The sequence below is a fragment of the Galeopterus variegatus genome, unplaced genomic scaffold, assembly GCF_000696425.1.
Source record: "Galeopterus variegatus unplaced genomic scaffold, G_variegatus-3.0.2 Scaffold5308, whole genome shotgun sequence".
Classification (NCBI taxonomy): Eukaryota; Metazoa; Chordata; class Mammalia; order Dermoptera; family Cynocephalidae; genus Galeopterus; species Galeopterus variegatus.
In genome coordinates, this window is record NW_007731419.1 from 130,386 (window position 1) to 149,474 (window position 19,089).

Here is a 19,089-nt window from a genome sequence, read left to right on the forward strand (position 1 = left end):
TATTTTTAAAAATAGGAGAAATGGGGGGGGCTGGGGGCGGGCCGGGTGGCGCACTGGATAGTGCGCCGCTTGGGAAGCGCGGCGGTGCTCCCGCAGAGGGTTCGGATCCCACATACAGACCGGTTCCCGCTCACTGGCTGAGCGAGGCGCGGGAGCAACACCAAGGGTTGCGATCCCGTTGCCGGTCCCCGGTCCGGTACGGGGGCAACACTGAGGGTTGGGATCCGTTGCCAGACACGGAAAAAAACAAAAAAAAAAAAAAAAAAAAAAAAGAAATATTGAGGACTGAAGTGTTTTATTTCTTTGTTAAAAAACTTTTCAGAGAGTAGAACTGTGGTTACTAGAGGATAAGTGTAGGAGGGAGCAAGATAGGCAGAGGTTGGTTAATGAAAAAACACAGCTAGATACATACTCTTCTAGTTCTTATTCTAGTTCTAGGGTTCTCTAGCACTGTAGGGTGAATTTATTCTATATTTTCAAATAGCTGCTAGAAGAGAGGATTTTGCATGTTCCCAACACAAAGAGATGATAAATCTTTGAGGTGATGGATATGCTAATTACCCTGATTTGATCATTATGCATTATATACTGTATCAAAATATCACTCTGTACTCCACAAATATGTACAATTATTATGTGTCAATTAAAAAATAAATTTTGGGGCCGGCCCGGTGGCGCACTGCTATAGTGCGCCGCTTGGGAAGCGCGGCGGTGCTCCCGCCGAGGGTTCGGATCCCACATACAGACCGGTTCCCGCTCACTGGCTGAGCGAGGCGCGGGAGCAGCACCGAGGGTTGCGATCCTGTTGCCGGTCCCGGTCCGGTACGGGGGCGACACTGAGGGTTGCGATCCGTTGCCGGACACGGAAAAAGACAAAAAAAAAATAATAAAAAATAAATAAATAAATAAATAAATAAATTTTGAAAATTCAAAATTAAAAAAACACAACTTTTCATTTTTCTCTGAGGGTGAAGGAAAAAGGAATTAACCTGGATTCAATCTACACTGAGCCCTCTAACTAAGCAGCAACACTAGGACACCATTTTTATGTATAATCTTAAATAGTTTCCTAACTGCTTTTGCAAAGTCCTGTCTCGTTTCTATTTTTCCCGACTTATGATGTGAAGTGGGCATCTTTTCTATGCCTTGGCAAATTGCAATACTCCTTTCTAAGTTTGGATCAGCTTCCAAATCTTTATCTTTTGTGATTTCGATGTCATGAAATATCCCTGAGAATCCCTTTTCTAATAAAACTTGCATTTGAAATAGCTATTCTGTGCAATTAATTGCAATTCTGTGCACTGTTTTTTTTTAAGGTTCCCTATAGTTTTTAGCTAGATATTGGATACAACCTGATTTTATATTTTATAAGATCCCTGTCAAATTAATAACAATGAGGTTTACTCCTCTAGATCAGTGGTTTTCAGAAATTTTACCATCTTTTAAAAAGCAACAGTTTTCAACATTTCTACAACTGCAGTTTGCAGATATCTGCACTCCATAGTAGACCAAAGGTCTGTGGATGATAAAATACAGCCAGTAAAACACCCCCACACCATGATGCAGATCAACTAAGATCCAACATGTGGGTTCTGCCCAGTGTACTGGTGCTTCCAAATCATCCCATGCTTGGCAGAATTATCCCATCCCTCTATTTAGTTCTCTGCTGTAGACCACTGATTAGAATCCAGTGTCATTCTCCACTCATCCTTCTAAACGGATGCTTTAAATTGTTCCTGGCTCTCAGCACCCACCTTGAACATGGCTTTGATTCTGCTTTTCAGTGCCCAACTTCACAAGCAACTCCCAAGCCCTGCCTGGGCTTACCCAGACAACAGCCATGGGATTGAGACGTATCACACACGGTTTCACACGCAAGTAAATGCGTGTTGGTATTTCTCTCCCCACATGCCTTTTGCTATTTTACCTTCTCTTAAATACAGTCTTTGTTCTAAAAGTCTCCATGTCCTGAATTACTTTCTTACCCTCTTTACAGGATCAAAAACAGCTGCTGGAGCTGGTTGTTCCTTTTGGTAACAATCAGGTCTGGCTTTTAAATTAGATCTCATTAATGTTTTGACCATGTCTTCATGAGCAAGATTCCCTGTATCCTGATCTGAGAGAGCAGATGGCAGAGAGAATGGAGCAGGTGTGGAACACAGAAAGCAGCAGATTGGAAAGAAAACATCCTCCTTTAAACTTTCCATTATAGAGATGCATAAGAGATAAGAAGGAAGGGGACTGGCAGAAATTTAATGAAAAGATGTTATCAGAAAGAGGAAGAACAAATGCCTGTCTAAATGCTTCTTGGAAATTGGGGAGGTTACTACAAGTGGGGCTGTGTGTAGTTGTGTGTGAATGTATCATTCCTTCACTTTTCTGGGTGACCCCAATTCCAAAAACAGTCTAACTTCACACCTCCCATAAGATCTAACATCTATTTTCAAATTTCCATCGACACTTAAGGTGTATATCTGAGAATGCCTGGATACTAATAATCACCAGCTGATCATCCAATCCAAAAAGTTGTTCCAGGTAAGTTTCAGACAGTCTTCGAATATTTGGTTTCATTGATGGATCAATGCACATATCCCTTTAATAAAATCATAAAACAAAGTCAAAATTAATTTTGTTTCACAGTACAGTCAGCCCATGGTATTCTCAGGGGATTGTTTCCAGGATAGCACCACCCTGCCCCTGGGATACCAAAATCAAGTCCCTTATATAAAATGGCAGTAGTATTTCTATATAACCCATGCATACTTCCCATATACTTTAAATCATTTCTAGATTACTTATAATACCTAATACGATGTAAATGCTATGTAAATAGTTAATATGCTGTATTTTTTTAGTATGATTATTTTTATTGTTATTTTTTGGTTGTTTTTTTCTGAATATTTTCCACCTGCAGTTGGCTAAATCTGCAGATATGACACCCAAGTATACTTAGCGCCCAACTGTAGTCAGTTTCATAATTAAATCAGTCATTCTTGTGGGTGGAGTGGAAGGGAAGGGAAGAAAGAGCCATTTCCCCTTGGGAGAGGCATATCAGAGTCACCTGGAACACTCTCAAACTATCCGTCCAAGATTTTGCTGTGTCCCCAAGAAGGGTGTGCCTCCCTGTATTCATCCCCAACTTGAAATAAACTGCCACGTTACTGATGAGAATACACTCTATTTCTCAAGTTGACAACCAGCGGGTAAATTATTCATATTTAAGTCTTTGGGACTTGAAAACCTTATGGAAGGCTCCTTTAACAATCTTGAGATTGCAAGCATTCATTGGCAAGACCTCATTTTGGTACTATACAATGAGTATTTTATCTGAAAAATAACATATCTCCCTATCAGAAATCAAAACAATACTTACCAAAGAACACTTTCGAGACCGTTTTCAATTATAGTCATGATCATTTCCTCTAAATATTTCAGTGGATCCTCAGGACACGTAACAAGTAGACCACATAACAGTGCCTGGAAAAAAAGAAAATGGAATCAATGTCTCTGAATTTGCATGTTCTTACTAAGCAGCAGATAGACTTTTTCTCACATAATTAAATAGCCATTCTGAGTTTTTAAGTAAACATGTTTTTTACATATCCCTCTATATTTATTGTGTTAATATTTAACTGAAAGTCAAATAAAAATGTAGCTTACCTTGCCTCTTTCTAAAAATCTGTAAGTGGCACAAGAAAGAGATGCTGTACAGTATTTTGCATTAGGTGAGAACTAAGCTCTTTGTAGCCAATGCGAAGGCATAGTTGTGATGCTTTAGATCAGTGGTTTCTACCCTTTTTATGTAGGAGGAACCCATTGTTTTAAGTCAAAAAATTCCTCAGATCCAACCATAAAAGCGATTGAGAAAGTCTGCCATCAAAATCTACTGAATTCAAAACTCTTAAAAATGCCTTCGTATTTTATCATCCACAACATCTACAGAGTATGAATATTTGAAATATTGTAGCAGAGTACACATAGGTGGGAAACAAATTACTTCCTGGATCTAAGTTGATGTTTAAAGCACATATATGGAACTCACAAAGCTGCTACTGTCTCGTTTTCCTCTATGAGTTCCCCTGAAAAGAAGAAACTTCTTGTTAAAAGTACTGGCAAGATATAGAGACTTACTGATTTCTCCACTTGAGATAGAGGAAAAGGTTTACAGCACACATTCCACAGAAACCACCTGAATTCTCTCCAGGCGTTTCTCTTTACCTTCTTGGTTCACTGCCTCCCGGTTGGGTCCAGTGTGGGTATGTGTTGGGAGTGAGGGATGCTTTCTCTGACCCTTCTCCCAGATACGACGCCTCCTACTGGCTTTTTTGCTACTCCTCTATTTCAGGAACAAAATAATTCCACCTCTTGAGTTATGCAGAACAGTTCTTCCCACATCCACAGGCCAAGGCTCAGCAGATCTAGGCCTGGGAATCTACTCTTAGACTCTCAGCTGTTCTTATAGTATTCCTCCAAAAAGAAAAAAAAAAAGAGGTTGATTTCTCCTTACTGGACCCTTCATAATACTATTTCCCCCTTTGCAGTAGCTTTCCTGTCCCCCTCTTAGTGTGCAGCTAAGATTTCAATCCCTTTCCCCTCCAGCTCTGCCTCCTGACTTCGCCCCACTTAGCTGCTCACAGTGAGTACTCAGCCATCTGTAGACTGAGTTCTTTCTTCTTTCTCCCCCAAACCATGAGAATATGGTTGCACAGGAGATCAGTGGTTCTTTACCACACGTGCAAGCTGGATTTGAATAGTCATCTATTACCTAAAAAGCCAGCAAGAATGGATCCTATGTGGGACCTAATAGAAAGGCTGAAGTCTTCTATTACCTGGAGGCCAATCAGACTTCCAGCAGCTCCCTGAATAGCCCCCAATGAAAAGCCCATCTGCTCTCTGGCACTTCTGTACCTTGGTCTCCTGGGCCTCCAGAGTATTGAGTTTCTGTGCTCCCCACTCCACGTCCCTTCCTCTGTCTTATTCTGGTACCCTGAGGACATCTACATCAGAATCATCTGGGGGGGGGTAAACTGGTCTCTGAGGATGGGGCCTAGGAACCTGCATTTTAATAAGCTCCTCAGGTGATTCCTAGGCACCCCGAAGTCTGACAACTAGTGCCCTAATGGAGTTCAGTTTCACAGTGAATTTTTAAGAAAGTTGGAATCTGATTAATAAGTATCAGAAATTGCTTATTTCTTTATATTTCCAAGCTCCACAGATCAGAAAACTGCTTTTCTTGGAAAGTTATCATGCAGAAGTCAAGTTGAGAGGATAAGTCTCTGGAATGCTAATAAAGGGATATGAAACTTGCAGAGTTGAAATGTTCACTTTTTGCATAGGAAATCTCACTGTGTATCTTTTCCCACTGGCCAAAATAACACAGCATAAGGTATCATATCTTAATGAGTGAAAAAGTGCATAGGTACGTGCCAATAAGACAGCACTGTCAATGAATCAATACCTTTTCTGCCTACTCAATGGAAATAAAAATCACAGAACTTTTAATTTAGTTTTTATTATAAGCAGAAGCAAAATATGCAGACATTCCCAGAAGATCAATGCTTGGCTCTCAAAAACATTAATTAGGGCTTTATTATTGCTAGGCTTCCTAGTAAAAACTTACATAATCAAGTACAAAAAACGACCATGACTTAATTATCTTGATTGGCTTTCTCAAGCTTATAAATTCACAAAACAATTATGTAATCCTCCACTTTCTTTTGGCTCTGCTTCCCTAATCTCAGTGCCCAATATTTCTCAAATATTCTGAAAGATGTTCTGGGTATTGAGGACAAACATGTGTTTATCCAGGACAGTTGCTTCCACTCCTTTCCACCGCTACCTATCTTTCAAGGAGCAGGATAATGCCGTGGGTAGAGTCCACTGAATTTAAATTCTGAGTCTGCAATCTTCCAGTGTGCAGCCTCTGATAAGTTACTTCTCTGTTTCTGTGTTTCTGTAACTAAAACAGAATAATAAATGTACATGTGTCAGGCTATCATGAGAATTAATGAATTAATACATGTAAACTGCTTTGAATGGTGTCTAACACAAAACAGGCATTTAGCCAATAATGACAGCAAGCCATTATCATTATTTCTAACCATTCCACTGCTAATTATCATCTGCATTAGAGGAAAAGACTTGGACAAAGAGAAAAGAAATTCAAACCATTTCCTTATACCACTCAATGTTCAGTGTGACGGCAAGAGACAGACAGACACTGAGTTTATATCAAGCCTAACAGAAGAGGTTAGAACAAATACATTTAGGGAAAAATGGCTGAGAGAGAACTTGATAAAACAATTATTCAAATATAAATAGCAAGACAGTAACTATCCATTATAACTCTGGGTAGGCATATAAAAATGGACATAAGACACTTAAAAGAGTAAGTCTTTATCTTCTTAGATACTCAGATAAACATGGTGAAATATGCTAAAGGCCAAAATAACTGCTCTTGGAGTGTAGAGATAAAAATGATTATCAAATGCTTTTGGGGCCCTCAGCAGTTGGAGAAACTTCCAAGTGGCAAGGAGAGGGCAGGGAGCTTGCAGATGGGGGAAGAGGAAAAGCAAAGCCCCCAGGGCACAGACCAGTTTGGCTATAATAAAGAATGAATGTAAGAAAGTAGTAAATAGGGCTGCTGTGAGGAAGCTGGACCTGCACCAGGACCTGTGTCCTCCTCTAGATCCAATAGTTCATTCATGATCAAACCCCACCAAGATCAATCACATGGCCAAGGGTCGCAGATGGCCATACCCTAGAGAGTCCCAGCATAGGTTGTCACCAACATCCCACTATGGATGGCCTTTACTTTTAGAGAGTATATTCTTGCTTCTGGATTTTCCAGATGAGACAAAGAAGGGTCAGGTGATTCACAGAGCCAGCAGGTTTTTAAACTACACACCCAGGGCTCCTCCTTTCCCCTACAACGCACTCACAAAATTGTATACATGTGTATGCATCTTCCTCCAGAACTTGGAGTGAGGGGTTCCCTTTATCTATCTGGAAATATTTTGTTCGTATACAAACCCAGAAACATTCTTCTTTTAAACAGATGGTAAAATAATCAATATACAGCTCTACGCCTTTAAAAAATGAGATTACTTTTATAATGCAACGTCAGAATCATAGTTACAGAAACCCCTTTACTCAGGAACACATTTGAATTCCTAAACACTGTTCAAAGTCCTTTCTACCTCCCCATCCCCCTCCTACAACCCCTGAAACAAGTCCAGAGTGACATCTCACAAAAGATCACCAACTCTCATCTGGGACGGAGATAGAGTTAGCATGTTGTTATTTGGGGGGATGTCTTAATTTGTGTTTATGGAAGTTAAAAATTTGAAAATAAAGGCTTCTATGTCTTGTCAACATTTAAAGAGATGGTGTCAAATTTTTATTTTAGAAACTATAAATGAAAGTATCCTGAAGATTTCTGAAAGGGGCCAACTGGCTTCAGCCTTTCAGAAGGGACCTCAGGCAGGAGAAGATGCCTCTGGGACCAGACTTGAGGGTTTTTAAAGCAGACTGGACAGTGAGGAGTCGCAGCCTCTGTGAGGTGAGAGCAAGACACAGGATTCTGATACCTGCTGGCTGTTCCTGTCACAATGGGGAGGGGGTCCCAGCCATCTAATCCCTAGATAAGGACATTGTTACCAGAGTAATAATAAATCATATGCTTTTTGTTTTAGTGTCCCATGGATTTGCCTCAGGAACTGCATCTGTGAATTGGTAGGCCGGGTGCACGAAGTCAGCAAAGAAAATGCCCTCTGGAGAAGCCACAGCCTTCCCCCACAAGGTCCAGCAAAGTGAATTCGTGTAACCAGTTTCTCCTCTCCTAAACTGGCAGGGTGGTCCTTTGCTCACATAATCAGTAATCCCGGATTCTTCCATCTCTGACAAACATGTGCAACAATTAGAAATAAATGGCATATTTAAAAAATACAGATTGGCAACTTAATCTTGAAAGAAACATAAAGCATAAAAACTTTTCATAAAATCATAAAAATAAAAATTTTTAAAAACTTTGCTTAAAAATCATGATTTGTAGCTTAGGTGTGCCCTCTGCTGGGAAGATCTAGTTCTGCAAATTCTTTTCCTTTCCCAAACATTAAACTGAAATCTGAGCTCACAATTTGACAAGCACTTTCTTACTCTCAGATACCATCACTAGGTACACCTGCTTAATAATTTTATAGACACTACACCCATAATATCTAGCTCATCTTTGGTCCCTATGGGGCAGACCTCATTCGCCTGTAGACAGTGTGTTGACTTTTACCTAGTAGAAAATTGAGGGAAAAACACAGATTTCTAAATATTTTTTGATTGTCTACTGTCTGAAAGTCTACCAGTAGGACTTCATTGTTTCGGCTTCTATCTTAATGATCTCTTTGAAAGTGCAAATGCCTTTGGGAAAGAGTATCTCCAAAGAAGGAGAGAATATTAAGCTAATTCCCACAGTGGGAGGAAGAGTATCTCAGAGTTGAGAGAAATGCTGAATGTGGTGAAAGTGAGGAATCAGAAAGCAATACTCAGTTTTCCTACAACTCTACATAGATGCAGGCCCCAAGTATACACACTAGATGTGAAAAAAAACTTTGAATTTCTAAAATATATTTTTCCTGAATATTAAAATAATTTATGTAGAGTATTATTTTATTGCCCAAATTTTCAAGTATCTGATCATTTAGTTCATTTATTTCAAATCTAAAATTAAAGTTTAAAACATACTTGACTCCAAGGCAAAACAAGAAAAAAAGCCTTCCTATACCTCTATGTTTATATCTTTTATATAAACAACAGGTCTGGATTGCATGAAAGTCATATATGATACTGATGGTCTATGATGGAAAAGACTAGCTTGCTGCAAAGCTGAGGACATGAACCATGAAGGAAGAGATTATTCCCTGACAGAATCATGAGGTTTGACCACAGTGGTTTCAAATTAACTTTTCAAATCAGAAAAAACTTCTTTAAAAAAAAAACTCGGGAATCCCAAAATATAATCCAGATAAAAGCAGAGCTGCTCTCAGATGTGCAGCATGGAGACAAAGGGAAGAAGCCGAGCTCACTCCTTCTCCTCCCATAGAGCAGTACCCTAGGAGTCCTTAGAACCGTAGGGTTCTGCAAAAAAGAAAAGAAAAACCTTAGAAATCTGCCAGTACACAATTAGCCACAGATAGGCCTGTCTGGAAGCTGGACCAGGGTGAGAGGGTTTTATGAAGGTCCCAGCTGGGACAGAGGCTGGCCTGTCTAGGAAACAAGGTGCCCAGGAGATCTCAGCTGTGTGACCAGAGGCAAAAGGACTCTTGTCCTGGGGAGACCAGACACAGGCTTGCAACTGGGCCAGTCAGCCAGCCAGCGTAGGATGAGAAACCAGAGCTTCACAGCAATCAATACTTTTGTTTCCTGCACTTTCTTTATTTCTGTTTAAATCTCCATCAATAAAGTTCATTTGAAAACGATATGGGAAAGCAAAAAAGGAAGCATTTTTTCCTATACTTAGGCAGCATTTCATTATTTTGTTTTAGTGTATGAACATTTTTTTCTGATTATAAAAATAGTATATGCTCTATGCAATTTGGAAAATTCAGGAAAAATGCAAAGAGGAAAATAAAAAACAAACAAAATTTAAAAATTTTTAAAATTAAAAACAGAAAGAAAAGAAAAAATCAACCATCATCCTGCCAACCAGAAACAATCTCAAATAAAAATTTAGTTGGTCTTTCCTCAATGCATACATATTTTTACAAAATTAGTATCATTCTATAGATTGCTTTGTATCTTTTTTTTTTTTTGGCTAATCATATCATGAACATTTTTTCATGTCACCAAAAATTCTTCAAAAACATCCTATATTGAGGTTGGTTGATAATCTACTGTAAAAAGTGAACCATAAAGCTTAACTTCTAGGTGACTGGTCATTTAGGTTGTTTCTTTTTCCCACTGCTAAATATGATATACTTATTTAACTATCACTACTGATGATGACAGATGCATAGCTTCATCTCTAACCATTTCCCTAGGATAGATTTCTATAAAAATATGGAATCAAAAGGTATATATTGAAGATCTTCATACAGATTTTAAAATTGCTCTTCCAAAAGATTTTATCACCTTACACTCTCAGCAGCAGTCAATAAGAGAGTGCACTTCACTTCACACTTGCCCACACTAAGAACCATAAAATTTTTATTTCTGTTGATTTGATGGGTTAACAATTGGAATTCATTTTCAACTACTTTGTTTTTAATCAGTGGGGTTAAATAAGCTTTCTTACATTTACTAACCATCTCCGATTTCCCATATATTTGTCCTTTATTGGGATGGGCTTCATTTAGACAGTGAGGCAAACGGCAGTAACCAAAGAGAAAATCCCAAAGGGATGGTAAAATTCAGAACGACAGGAGGGGAGCCACTTGGACTTCCACTCGTGTCCTCAGAAGTCTCCTCTAGGGCCCTTCTCAGCTAAGCATTTAAAGAGGCTTTTGTGGTTTGTTTCACAAACCACTCCAACAGTTAACCTATGACTTAGGCTCTTGAAACATCCCTCATTTTCATAATAAAAACCTAATCAATGTGGTTCCTGAAGTAAGTTTTAAAATAGATATAAAATTTGTGAGAACAAGAACCCCATGTGTGGCCCCGCCGATTGCTGTGATGGAGGCGGCCAACCTCACTGGCCAATAGACAGCACCTCCACCTTCGCTGTGCCACTCACTCCTCCTGAAGTTCCAGAAACTGTGGCACAATGAAAAAGAACAGCCTTCTCAGACAGAATGATCATTTCTGGGTCAAGGGTAATTTTCCTTGGCTTATAAAATTTATCAATATATTGTAGATCTGCACTGTCCAGTATGGCAGCTCTGGTTCCATGTGGCTATTAAGCACTTCCAATGTAGCTAGTCCAAACTGAGATGTGTTCTAAGTGTAGAGAACACACCCAATTTTAAAAACTTGTTCTGATTTTATATTTTATGTTAAGTCCATGTTGAAATGATTATTTTTGGGTAGACCGGTATATATAAAACATATGGTTAAAATTAATTTCACCTGTTTCTTGTTACTTCCTTAATGTGCCTGTTGGGCATCCAAATGGATAAATGCTCAGAGAGCTCAGGAAAAAAGTATGGGCTAGAGACAGCTTCAGAGTCACAGCTGCAAGTGTAAGCCACTGAGATCTTTTCTACTAGAACAAGGTAGATGCCCCACAAACATTTGCAGATAGAATGGTCTGATGCAACCCCCTTAGCTGACCACTCTTGCCATCCCTCCCCACCCTGCCCCCACAAGAAAGGCTGGCTAGTGTCAAGATCCTTATCTGTTCAAAAAAATAAAACTTACCTGAGTAACTTGAGTTGAACATACAATCCAGCAGTCTTTAAGTAGCATGTGAACCTCTAGGAGCCCACAGAGGCTCTCCAAGGGATGTGTGGGCATGAATGTGGGTATAAAGAAATCCATTTCCAGATCCTCAACTTTCCTATGTATTCTTTCCTAAAACTGATCTGCCTGAGGACACATTTTACGATATTCTTTTTCTACTTTTCCCTTCACAATTGCTTTCTCCTGCTCTAGAAAATAAAGGCCTGCATCTCATCCATCTGGAATCTTACTATAAAGAAGCAGAGAGACTTAGAAACTTGCTCAAAGTCACCGCATTAATAACTGGTGAAGCCAAGAATCAAACATAGGCAATCTTACAACAGAACATAATCCCCTCATATTGCTTCAGATGCTTTAGGTTTCGAGTAACAAACCTCAACTTAACATCGAATTTATTGACTCCTACAACTAGAGATTCAAAGGCAGATAAAGCTTCAGTATGGGTTTAATCCAGTGGTTTATTGATGTCACTAGAAGCCTGATTTCTTTCCATTTCCTCACTCTGCCATTCTTGGAATCCACTTCACCCTAAAATTCTCTCTCCTTGTGGGCACAAGATAATCAGCATCCAGAGATGGTGTATCTCTGTCCCAGCATTCCAACCAGCATCCTGATCTAAATCGGCCTGGATCACATCTTGCCCTCTCCCATAATCCTAAACCATCCCCTCCCTGTGGTCACAAACACTGTGGCCAGGAAAACCTGAATGCACTGGTTGTTGCAAGCCAGTCAGGGTCCAACCCCAGAGATGGCAATAATCAGTTTCCTTGAAGCACATATGGTTTGTGAGGGAAGAGGCAGGTTATGGAATAAGAGTGTAGGAAATATTAGAAAGAGGGAAATAGATGTTGTGTAGGTAACTTGTTTATGCCCATTACACACATGTTCCTGGAGAACATAGAAAAGGAAGAAGAAAAAAAGGGAGGGGGTAATTATTACAGAAGTTTTGTGACCTACTCACAGGGTGATGGTGTTTGAGCCACATCTTAATTTTTCAGATAATGCTTTGAGGTCCAACTTGATCTGACTCCCCTTCTACAACAACTCAACTATGACAGATTGTATTTTCCAAAATGGCCGTGTGTCAGGCTGGGTCACAGACCTCTCACATGCAGGTCGCGAGCTAGGTAATTGGAAAGATACTGGGAGCCGCTGGCAAGGTTGACATGTGTTATTCGAATGCGAGCTCAGGCCCTGCAGCAGCAGCCCACAGCGTCCTCTGGCAGATCCAGCGGCAGCGGCCCCCTGGTGGCCTCTGGGTGGCGTCCCGGGAGCACTCCCAGGGGCGTCCTGGGGGTCCTGTGGATCAGAGCCATTTGTTCTTTATACTTAAGTCAGATATCCCAGGGACACCTGGGTGTGAGACAGATAACCAAGGAACACCTGGTACACATGCGCAATTACATCAGACAGTAACCAAGAACACCTGGGCGCACATGAGCAGTTAATGTATTTACGTCAAACAGGCTAGGTCATTCTCAGCAAGATTCCAAACAGCTGAGGGACCCTGACCATTTTTCATTTTCCTCACACCGTGACAATATCTCCCATCCCACATGCTCCTTTTGCAATGTGACTTTGATATGCCTTCCACCAAGAAATGCGTTCTATGTTCCCACCCCTTGAATCCAGGTGAAAATAGTTATGTTGACTTCCAAGCCTGGGCATAAGTGGTGGTATAACTTTTACCTGGTTCACTCAGGGGATGCTTGCTCTTAGAACTGAACTACCATACTCAGGAAATCCAAGCAGTCCATGGAGAGGCCCACATGGAGAGGAAAAAAGCCTCCTGGTTCACAGACCTGGCTGAACTCCCAGCCAACAGCCAGCACCAACTTGCTAGGAATGCAAGTGAACCATCTTAAAAGTGGATCTTCTACATTTGTTGGTCCATCCCAGACAGTACGCATGGAGCAGAAACAAACTGTCCCTGCAAAACTTTGTCAGAATTTCAGAATTTTGAGCAAATTAAATGATTCCTGTTGTTTTAAGCAACCAAATTTTGCTGTTGTGTTACATGGCAATGGGTAACTGATACATCAAGCAAACAAAAAATGACTATACTGCCAAATCAAAGCTGTCATTCTATCCATCCCTAGCTACATACGTTCTGAGAAAAAAACACCAAGGTATGACTACCTTTCATTTTATCTTTTTAAATTTCAAATATATGTTCAATTGCTCAGAGGTAGGCTAGGATTGGTAGATATTTGAGTTTTATCAGGATTAGGTACTTGTCAAATCAATAGGACAGAGAGACACGTAAAGTAGATAATGGTACTTGAAAGTGATTAACATGACTGTGGTATTTTAAAAACATGTCTACAGATTTTTGGCATTGCTCCCATCAGGAAGTGGAGTTTAATTCCCCTCCCCTTGAATATGGATTAGCCTTAATGATTCACTTCTAATGAATAGAATACAGTGGAAGTAATGTTGAGTGATTTCTGTGGCCAGGTAATAAAAGGTGATGCTACCTGGTTCTATCTCTTGGACACTTATTTTGGAACGTAGCCTTCATGCTGTGAGGAAGCTCAGGCCACATGGAGAGGTTACCATAGATGTTCTAGCTGGTAGTCCCAGTTGAGGTCTTAGTCAACAGCTGGCATCAACTGCCAGATATAAGTAATGAAGCCTTTGAGATGACTAATTCCAGCCACTGACATGCCAGTGTAAGAGAGATCTTAAGCAATAATACTCTGTCAATTTCCATAACTCTGAGAATAATAAAATGATTAACGTTATTTTAAACCATTAAATTTTGTGTAGACTCTTTACTCAGCAATTGATATCTGCAACAATGATGAACCAAGGAACTAAGATGTATAAAGAGAGAAATGAAGATATGAGGATAATATCTGATAGTGGAAAAATCATTAAATGGATGAACTGGTGGTGTCAATTGAGTTGAAGAAGTGATAGAGTGGAAGTTCTAGAGTGATTGAGCCAGGAAGTTGGAAGGAAAGTAGGATGAAAAAATGGAGATTTCAAAGATGGTACACAGCAATTTGGAATAAAATGGTCAAGAGTATGACCACAGAAGCAGATGGCTAAGGAATGGTGAAAGCAAGGATAATTGGAAGAAAGGTCAAAGATATGAAAGGAACATCCCTGTGAATGTTGAAGCCACCAAGAACAATGATAGAAGTAGAGGTAGAAAGGAAGGTGATGAGGCAGATGCCAAAGTTATCAACAAAGCAAAGAGTTATCAAGAGGTTGATGCATAATAAAGTGAGTGCTAAATCTGATATTATGAACCTTAAAGAAGCTGAGGTTTTAGAAAAACAGGGAAGATATGTAGTTTGGAAGTGGTAATGGGGAGCAAAGGAGGGCACCTACTCCATCTCTGATCTCCATCTCTGGTAAACTGAGGAGTGAAACAAAAGCAGTCTTCACAGAACTTTACTTCTGAGTAGGATGTGGAAAGTCACCATGGTCCAATGATCCTGCCACAACAATCAGGAAAAAACCAGATATGTTACCAAAAAAAGCATGTTTTGAAAAGATATTGGAAAGCTATGGAATTCCAGAAGAGGAAGAACTTTCTGAAATGAGCTGACAATGGACAACTGTTTTCCCTGGGACATCTGCCAATTCTGGGTATGGAATGAGAATTGGGCTGGCCCCAGGCAGAGGAACTCTACCAGTGGGAAGAGGAAACAGTAGGTTTTGGGGGTTGACATAATAGATTAGAAACTTGAGGTGCCCCAAATGTAGCCACTTTCTCCCATAAGATATTTGCTGTGTTCTGGCAGTGTTCATTTAAGAGGCTGGGGAACTAGGACAACAACTGCTAAAAGGCAGAGTGAGTCTCTCATAATCTCAAAGAAAGGAAAGGAAGCCTGCCTCAAACATATGGCTAGCCTAACCCTCAATACACCTACTTGCCCAGTTTCAAAGTTGAGGGCCTGGGATGGAAGCTAAAGAGCTAAGCTCAAATACCTCTAGAGGGCAAACTGAATCTCTTGCAACCTCTTGGGGCAAGGAGACAGAGAACTGCTACCTTCTAGACCAAAAGCACAGAATAGCTATGCCCAACGAATAGGGACAAACCAGATGTGGACTGAATCTAAATAAAACTTGAGTCCAGACAATAGTCCACCCAGCTCAATCCCTGCCTGGATCAAGGTCATAAACTCTTCACCCTATAGAGAGGAAAGGGAGAACTCTCTCTGGTGAAAGAACATGAGGGCACTCCAAAGTTTGTGTAAAAATCAAATTAAAAGAGAATACAAGTCTCTCCATGAACTTTTTGAAGTACCTTTGTATATCATCTGGAGCATCTACTGTTCTTTTTTATACAATGTCCAATAAGAAATTGCTAGATATGTGCAGAGGCAGAAAAATGTGAAGAATGATCAACAGAAGAAAACAACAATAGAAGCAGACCCACAGATGATCCAGATATTCAAGTTAAAGGACAATGACTTTAAAATAACTATAACTAACACGTTAAAGAGGAAAAGACAGACAAAATGGATGAAAAGATGCACAATTTTAATGTATAGAAAAGAACTGGAATGCATAAAAAGAATCAAATGGACATTCTAGAACTCAAAATCATACTGTCTAAAATTAAGATTTCATTTAATGTATTTAACAATACACTGCACACAGCATAAAACAGAATTAGTAAGCATGAAGACGGTCAATGAAAAAGATCCAAACTTAAGCACAGAAAGAAAAAAAGAATAGGGAAAAAACAGAACAGAGCAAAAGAGTCAGGCAGGACAAAGGGGAAAAAAAACCAAACAGATTTATGATTAGAGTCTCAAAAAAAGAGAGAGAAAATTGGGCAGAAACAATGGGGCTGGAGTATTAGCTCAGCTGGTTAGAGTGCAGCCTCATAACACCAAGGTCAAGGGTTCAGATCCCTGAACCGGTCAGCTTAAAAAAAAAATTTAAAAAAGAATTTTCTAAAACTGATGAAAAACATCAGTCAATAGATTTGGTAAGCCCAGTGAAAGAAAGTTGGGGTTTTTTGTTGTTATTTTTAAAAATCAGCCTCTATTCAAGAAATTTTCAGGGAAATTATGTTATAGGTAGACAACCAGGTTTTCTTTAGGACAAGCAGGTGAAATTCAGAAGAGGTTAAATATACAGGGAAATTTATGATGAAAGATTATTTATGTATTCCAAAGCTTGCTGAAGATGGATTTTAGAAGAGTGCAGGGCCTGGGAAATTAAGTCAGATGAATAGATGTACAGAGATATGAGACAGAATGAAATTCATCTTGATAGTCTCTTAAGGGAAGTGGGTAACAAGTTTAAGGTGGTTGTGTGGGGCCCCAGAAGACTGTTCTCTTGCACCTGCTGGTAATGTGGTAGCAGAGGGGAGTGAAGGACTCCTCATAAAGTATCATCTCAGGCAATGGGGAGCACTTATGAGGGTCTCTTCTCTCTGGGGCAGAGCAATGTGGGAGGCTGGTGAGGAAGCAGTGTTCTCATCCAAAAGAGGAACTAGGGACTGTCTTTTTGCACCTTTGTGGTGTTAGAGCAACTAGAGAGCAAGGAGGGAGAAGCTATCATTTCCCTGATGTACCCCGACCCTCAGTTCAAGTCCACTTCTGTTCCCTGCTCCACGGCCATACCCCAGACTAAGTCATTACTCAGAATGGCTCTACCCTGAACCTTAAATACAAACATTGCTCTTTCTGACCCCCACCTCCTACTTTTCCAGCTCCCTCACTCAATTACACAACTGGGAAGATGGGTACCATGCTCTCTACATATTTTCAAGTATAATTGTACGGAGGTAAAACATGAATGAAACTCATTATAAAAAATTAAAACAATACAGAAATGTATAGAGTAAAAAGTTAGAGTTTTCCTTCATCTCCTCCCCTAAAACTATCCGCACCCCCCACCAAACATCTGCTATTAATAGTTTGGCATATGTTCCATGCATGCATTATTGTCTTAACTATATACACACAAACATATACATACATATACACTCATATTTATACATATATGGAATCAGACAGACAGTGCTATGGTTTGAATGTCCCCTCCAAATCTCCTGTTGAAACTTAATCCCTATTGTAACAGTATCAAGAGGATAGGAAATCCAACTATAGTATTTGTATCAGTCTGTTTCTGTTGCTTACAACAAAATCCCTGGAACTTGTTAATTTATAAAAAAAAGAAATTTATTGCTTACAGTTTGGGAGGCTGGGAAGTCCACAGTCCAGGGAACACATCTGGTGAGGTGACTCTGGAGGCTTTACAGCAATGCAGGGGTCTCACATGGCAGAAAATGGCGGAGCAGAGAGAGAGACTAACCTCTCGTGCTCTCCCTTTAAAGCCCTCAGAACCATGCCCCTGCCCACCATTAGTAATCCTTTCACCACGACATGATCCTACAGTCTAATGACCTCTTCAAGGCCCCATTACAATAATAGGATTTCCCACCCTCTTTACACTGTCACAGTGGGGATTAAGTTTTGGGGAGACATTCAACCCAAGGCAGTATTTGAAAAGTGGGGCTTTTAAGAGTTGGAGCTTTTTACTGGGTTAATCCATTCACGGGTTAGTGAATTAATGGGTTATTATGGGAGTAGACTGGTGGCTTTATAAGGAGAGGAAGAGAGCACATGAACTAGCTCTTGCTCTCTTGCCCTGCGCCACCCCGCAGAGTCCTGTGCCACCCTGCAGAGTCCCCACCAGGAAATGTGTTCCCTTGACCTTGGACTCCCCAGCCTTCAAAGCTGTAAGAAATAAAATTATTTTCTTTAAAAAGTACCCAGTTTCAGATACTCTGTTGTAAGCAATGAAAACTAAAACAGATAGATAGTGGGCGCTTCGCTGGGCAACTTGCAGTTTTTCTTTTCTTTCTTATTTTTACTTAATAATATGCCTTGGGATGCATTTTTTCACAATAGGTACAAATATATTCTAAATATCCCACTCCCTTAATCACATTTAGGTTGTTTACTCTTTTTACTACGTAATAATGTTATAATGAATATACTTGTACATCTTTATGAACACATGGGCAAGCATTTCTCTAAAGTAGATCTCTAAAGTGGAAATGCTTGATCAAAGCATATACGTACTTAATATTTTAATAAATACTTCTAAATTACCATCCAGAAAAGGAGGGAGGCTGTACCAAATTACTCTCCCAACTGCATAGGAGTTGGGAGTTATCACCCCCAGCTGGGCTTTCCTCTTTCCTTCCTTGGCTGTATCTCCCTCCCTCATTCTCCACATAACTTATCTTTGCTGATACCTCCTACTACACACCACCACCCCATCCCCACCAAAACACACACACACATTTTGGCAAATCTCTCACCAGAGGACTTCCTCAGCTTCCTACTCCCAAACTCACGAGCCTTCTATCCTGCCCCATCCTGTCCTTCCCTCCTGTTGTAATGGGGGGGGGGGAGGGAGGGAAGGTGGAGGGAGTCGAGTTAGTCCTTCCCCTGTCTAAAGGCAATCCTGGTTGTGAGGGTCCTCCCCTTCACGAAAGGCTGGCCACATTCTGCCTAAAGGTCTCAGCTTTCACTCTCTCCTCAGCTAACCCCAGTCTGCCCTGACTGCTCCACTGAAACCGCACGCTCACCTCGGGCTGAATCCACGGAACCCCTTCAAGTCCTTATCTTAAGTGACTGTTGCCCACTCCCTCCTTCTTAAAACACTCTTCATAATGCCACACTCTCCTGATTCCCCCCCCCCCCCCCCCCCCCCCCC

The 19,089-nt window shown here is 40.4% G+C and overlaps 1 protein-coding gene across 1 annotated transcript in view; it reads right to left on the reverse strand.

The window, feature by feature from the left end:
• FBXL13 (F-box and leucine-rich repeat protein 13) overlaps positions 1-19,089 on the reverse strand; it is a 130,624-nt gene that overhangs the window by 110,049 nt on the left and 1,486 nt on the right. Inside the window, exons 2-3 of the mRNA XM_008589225.1 lie at positions 3,374-3,477; positions 2,503-2,593 (exon numbers count right to left, since the gene is read on the reverse strand). Coding sequence (XP_008587447.1) covers positions 2,503-2,593; positions 3,374-3,477 — 195 coding nt within the window. The remainder of the gene's footprint in view (positions 1-2,502; positions 2,594-3,373; positions 3,478-19,089) is intronic.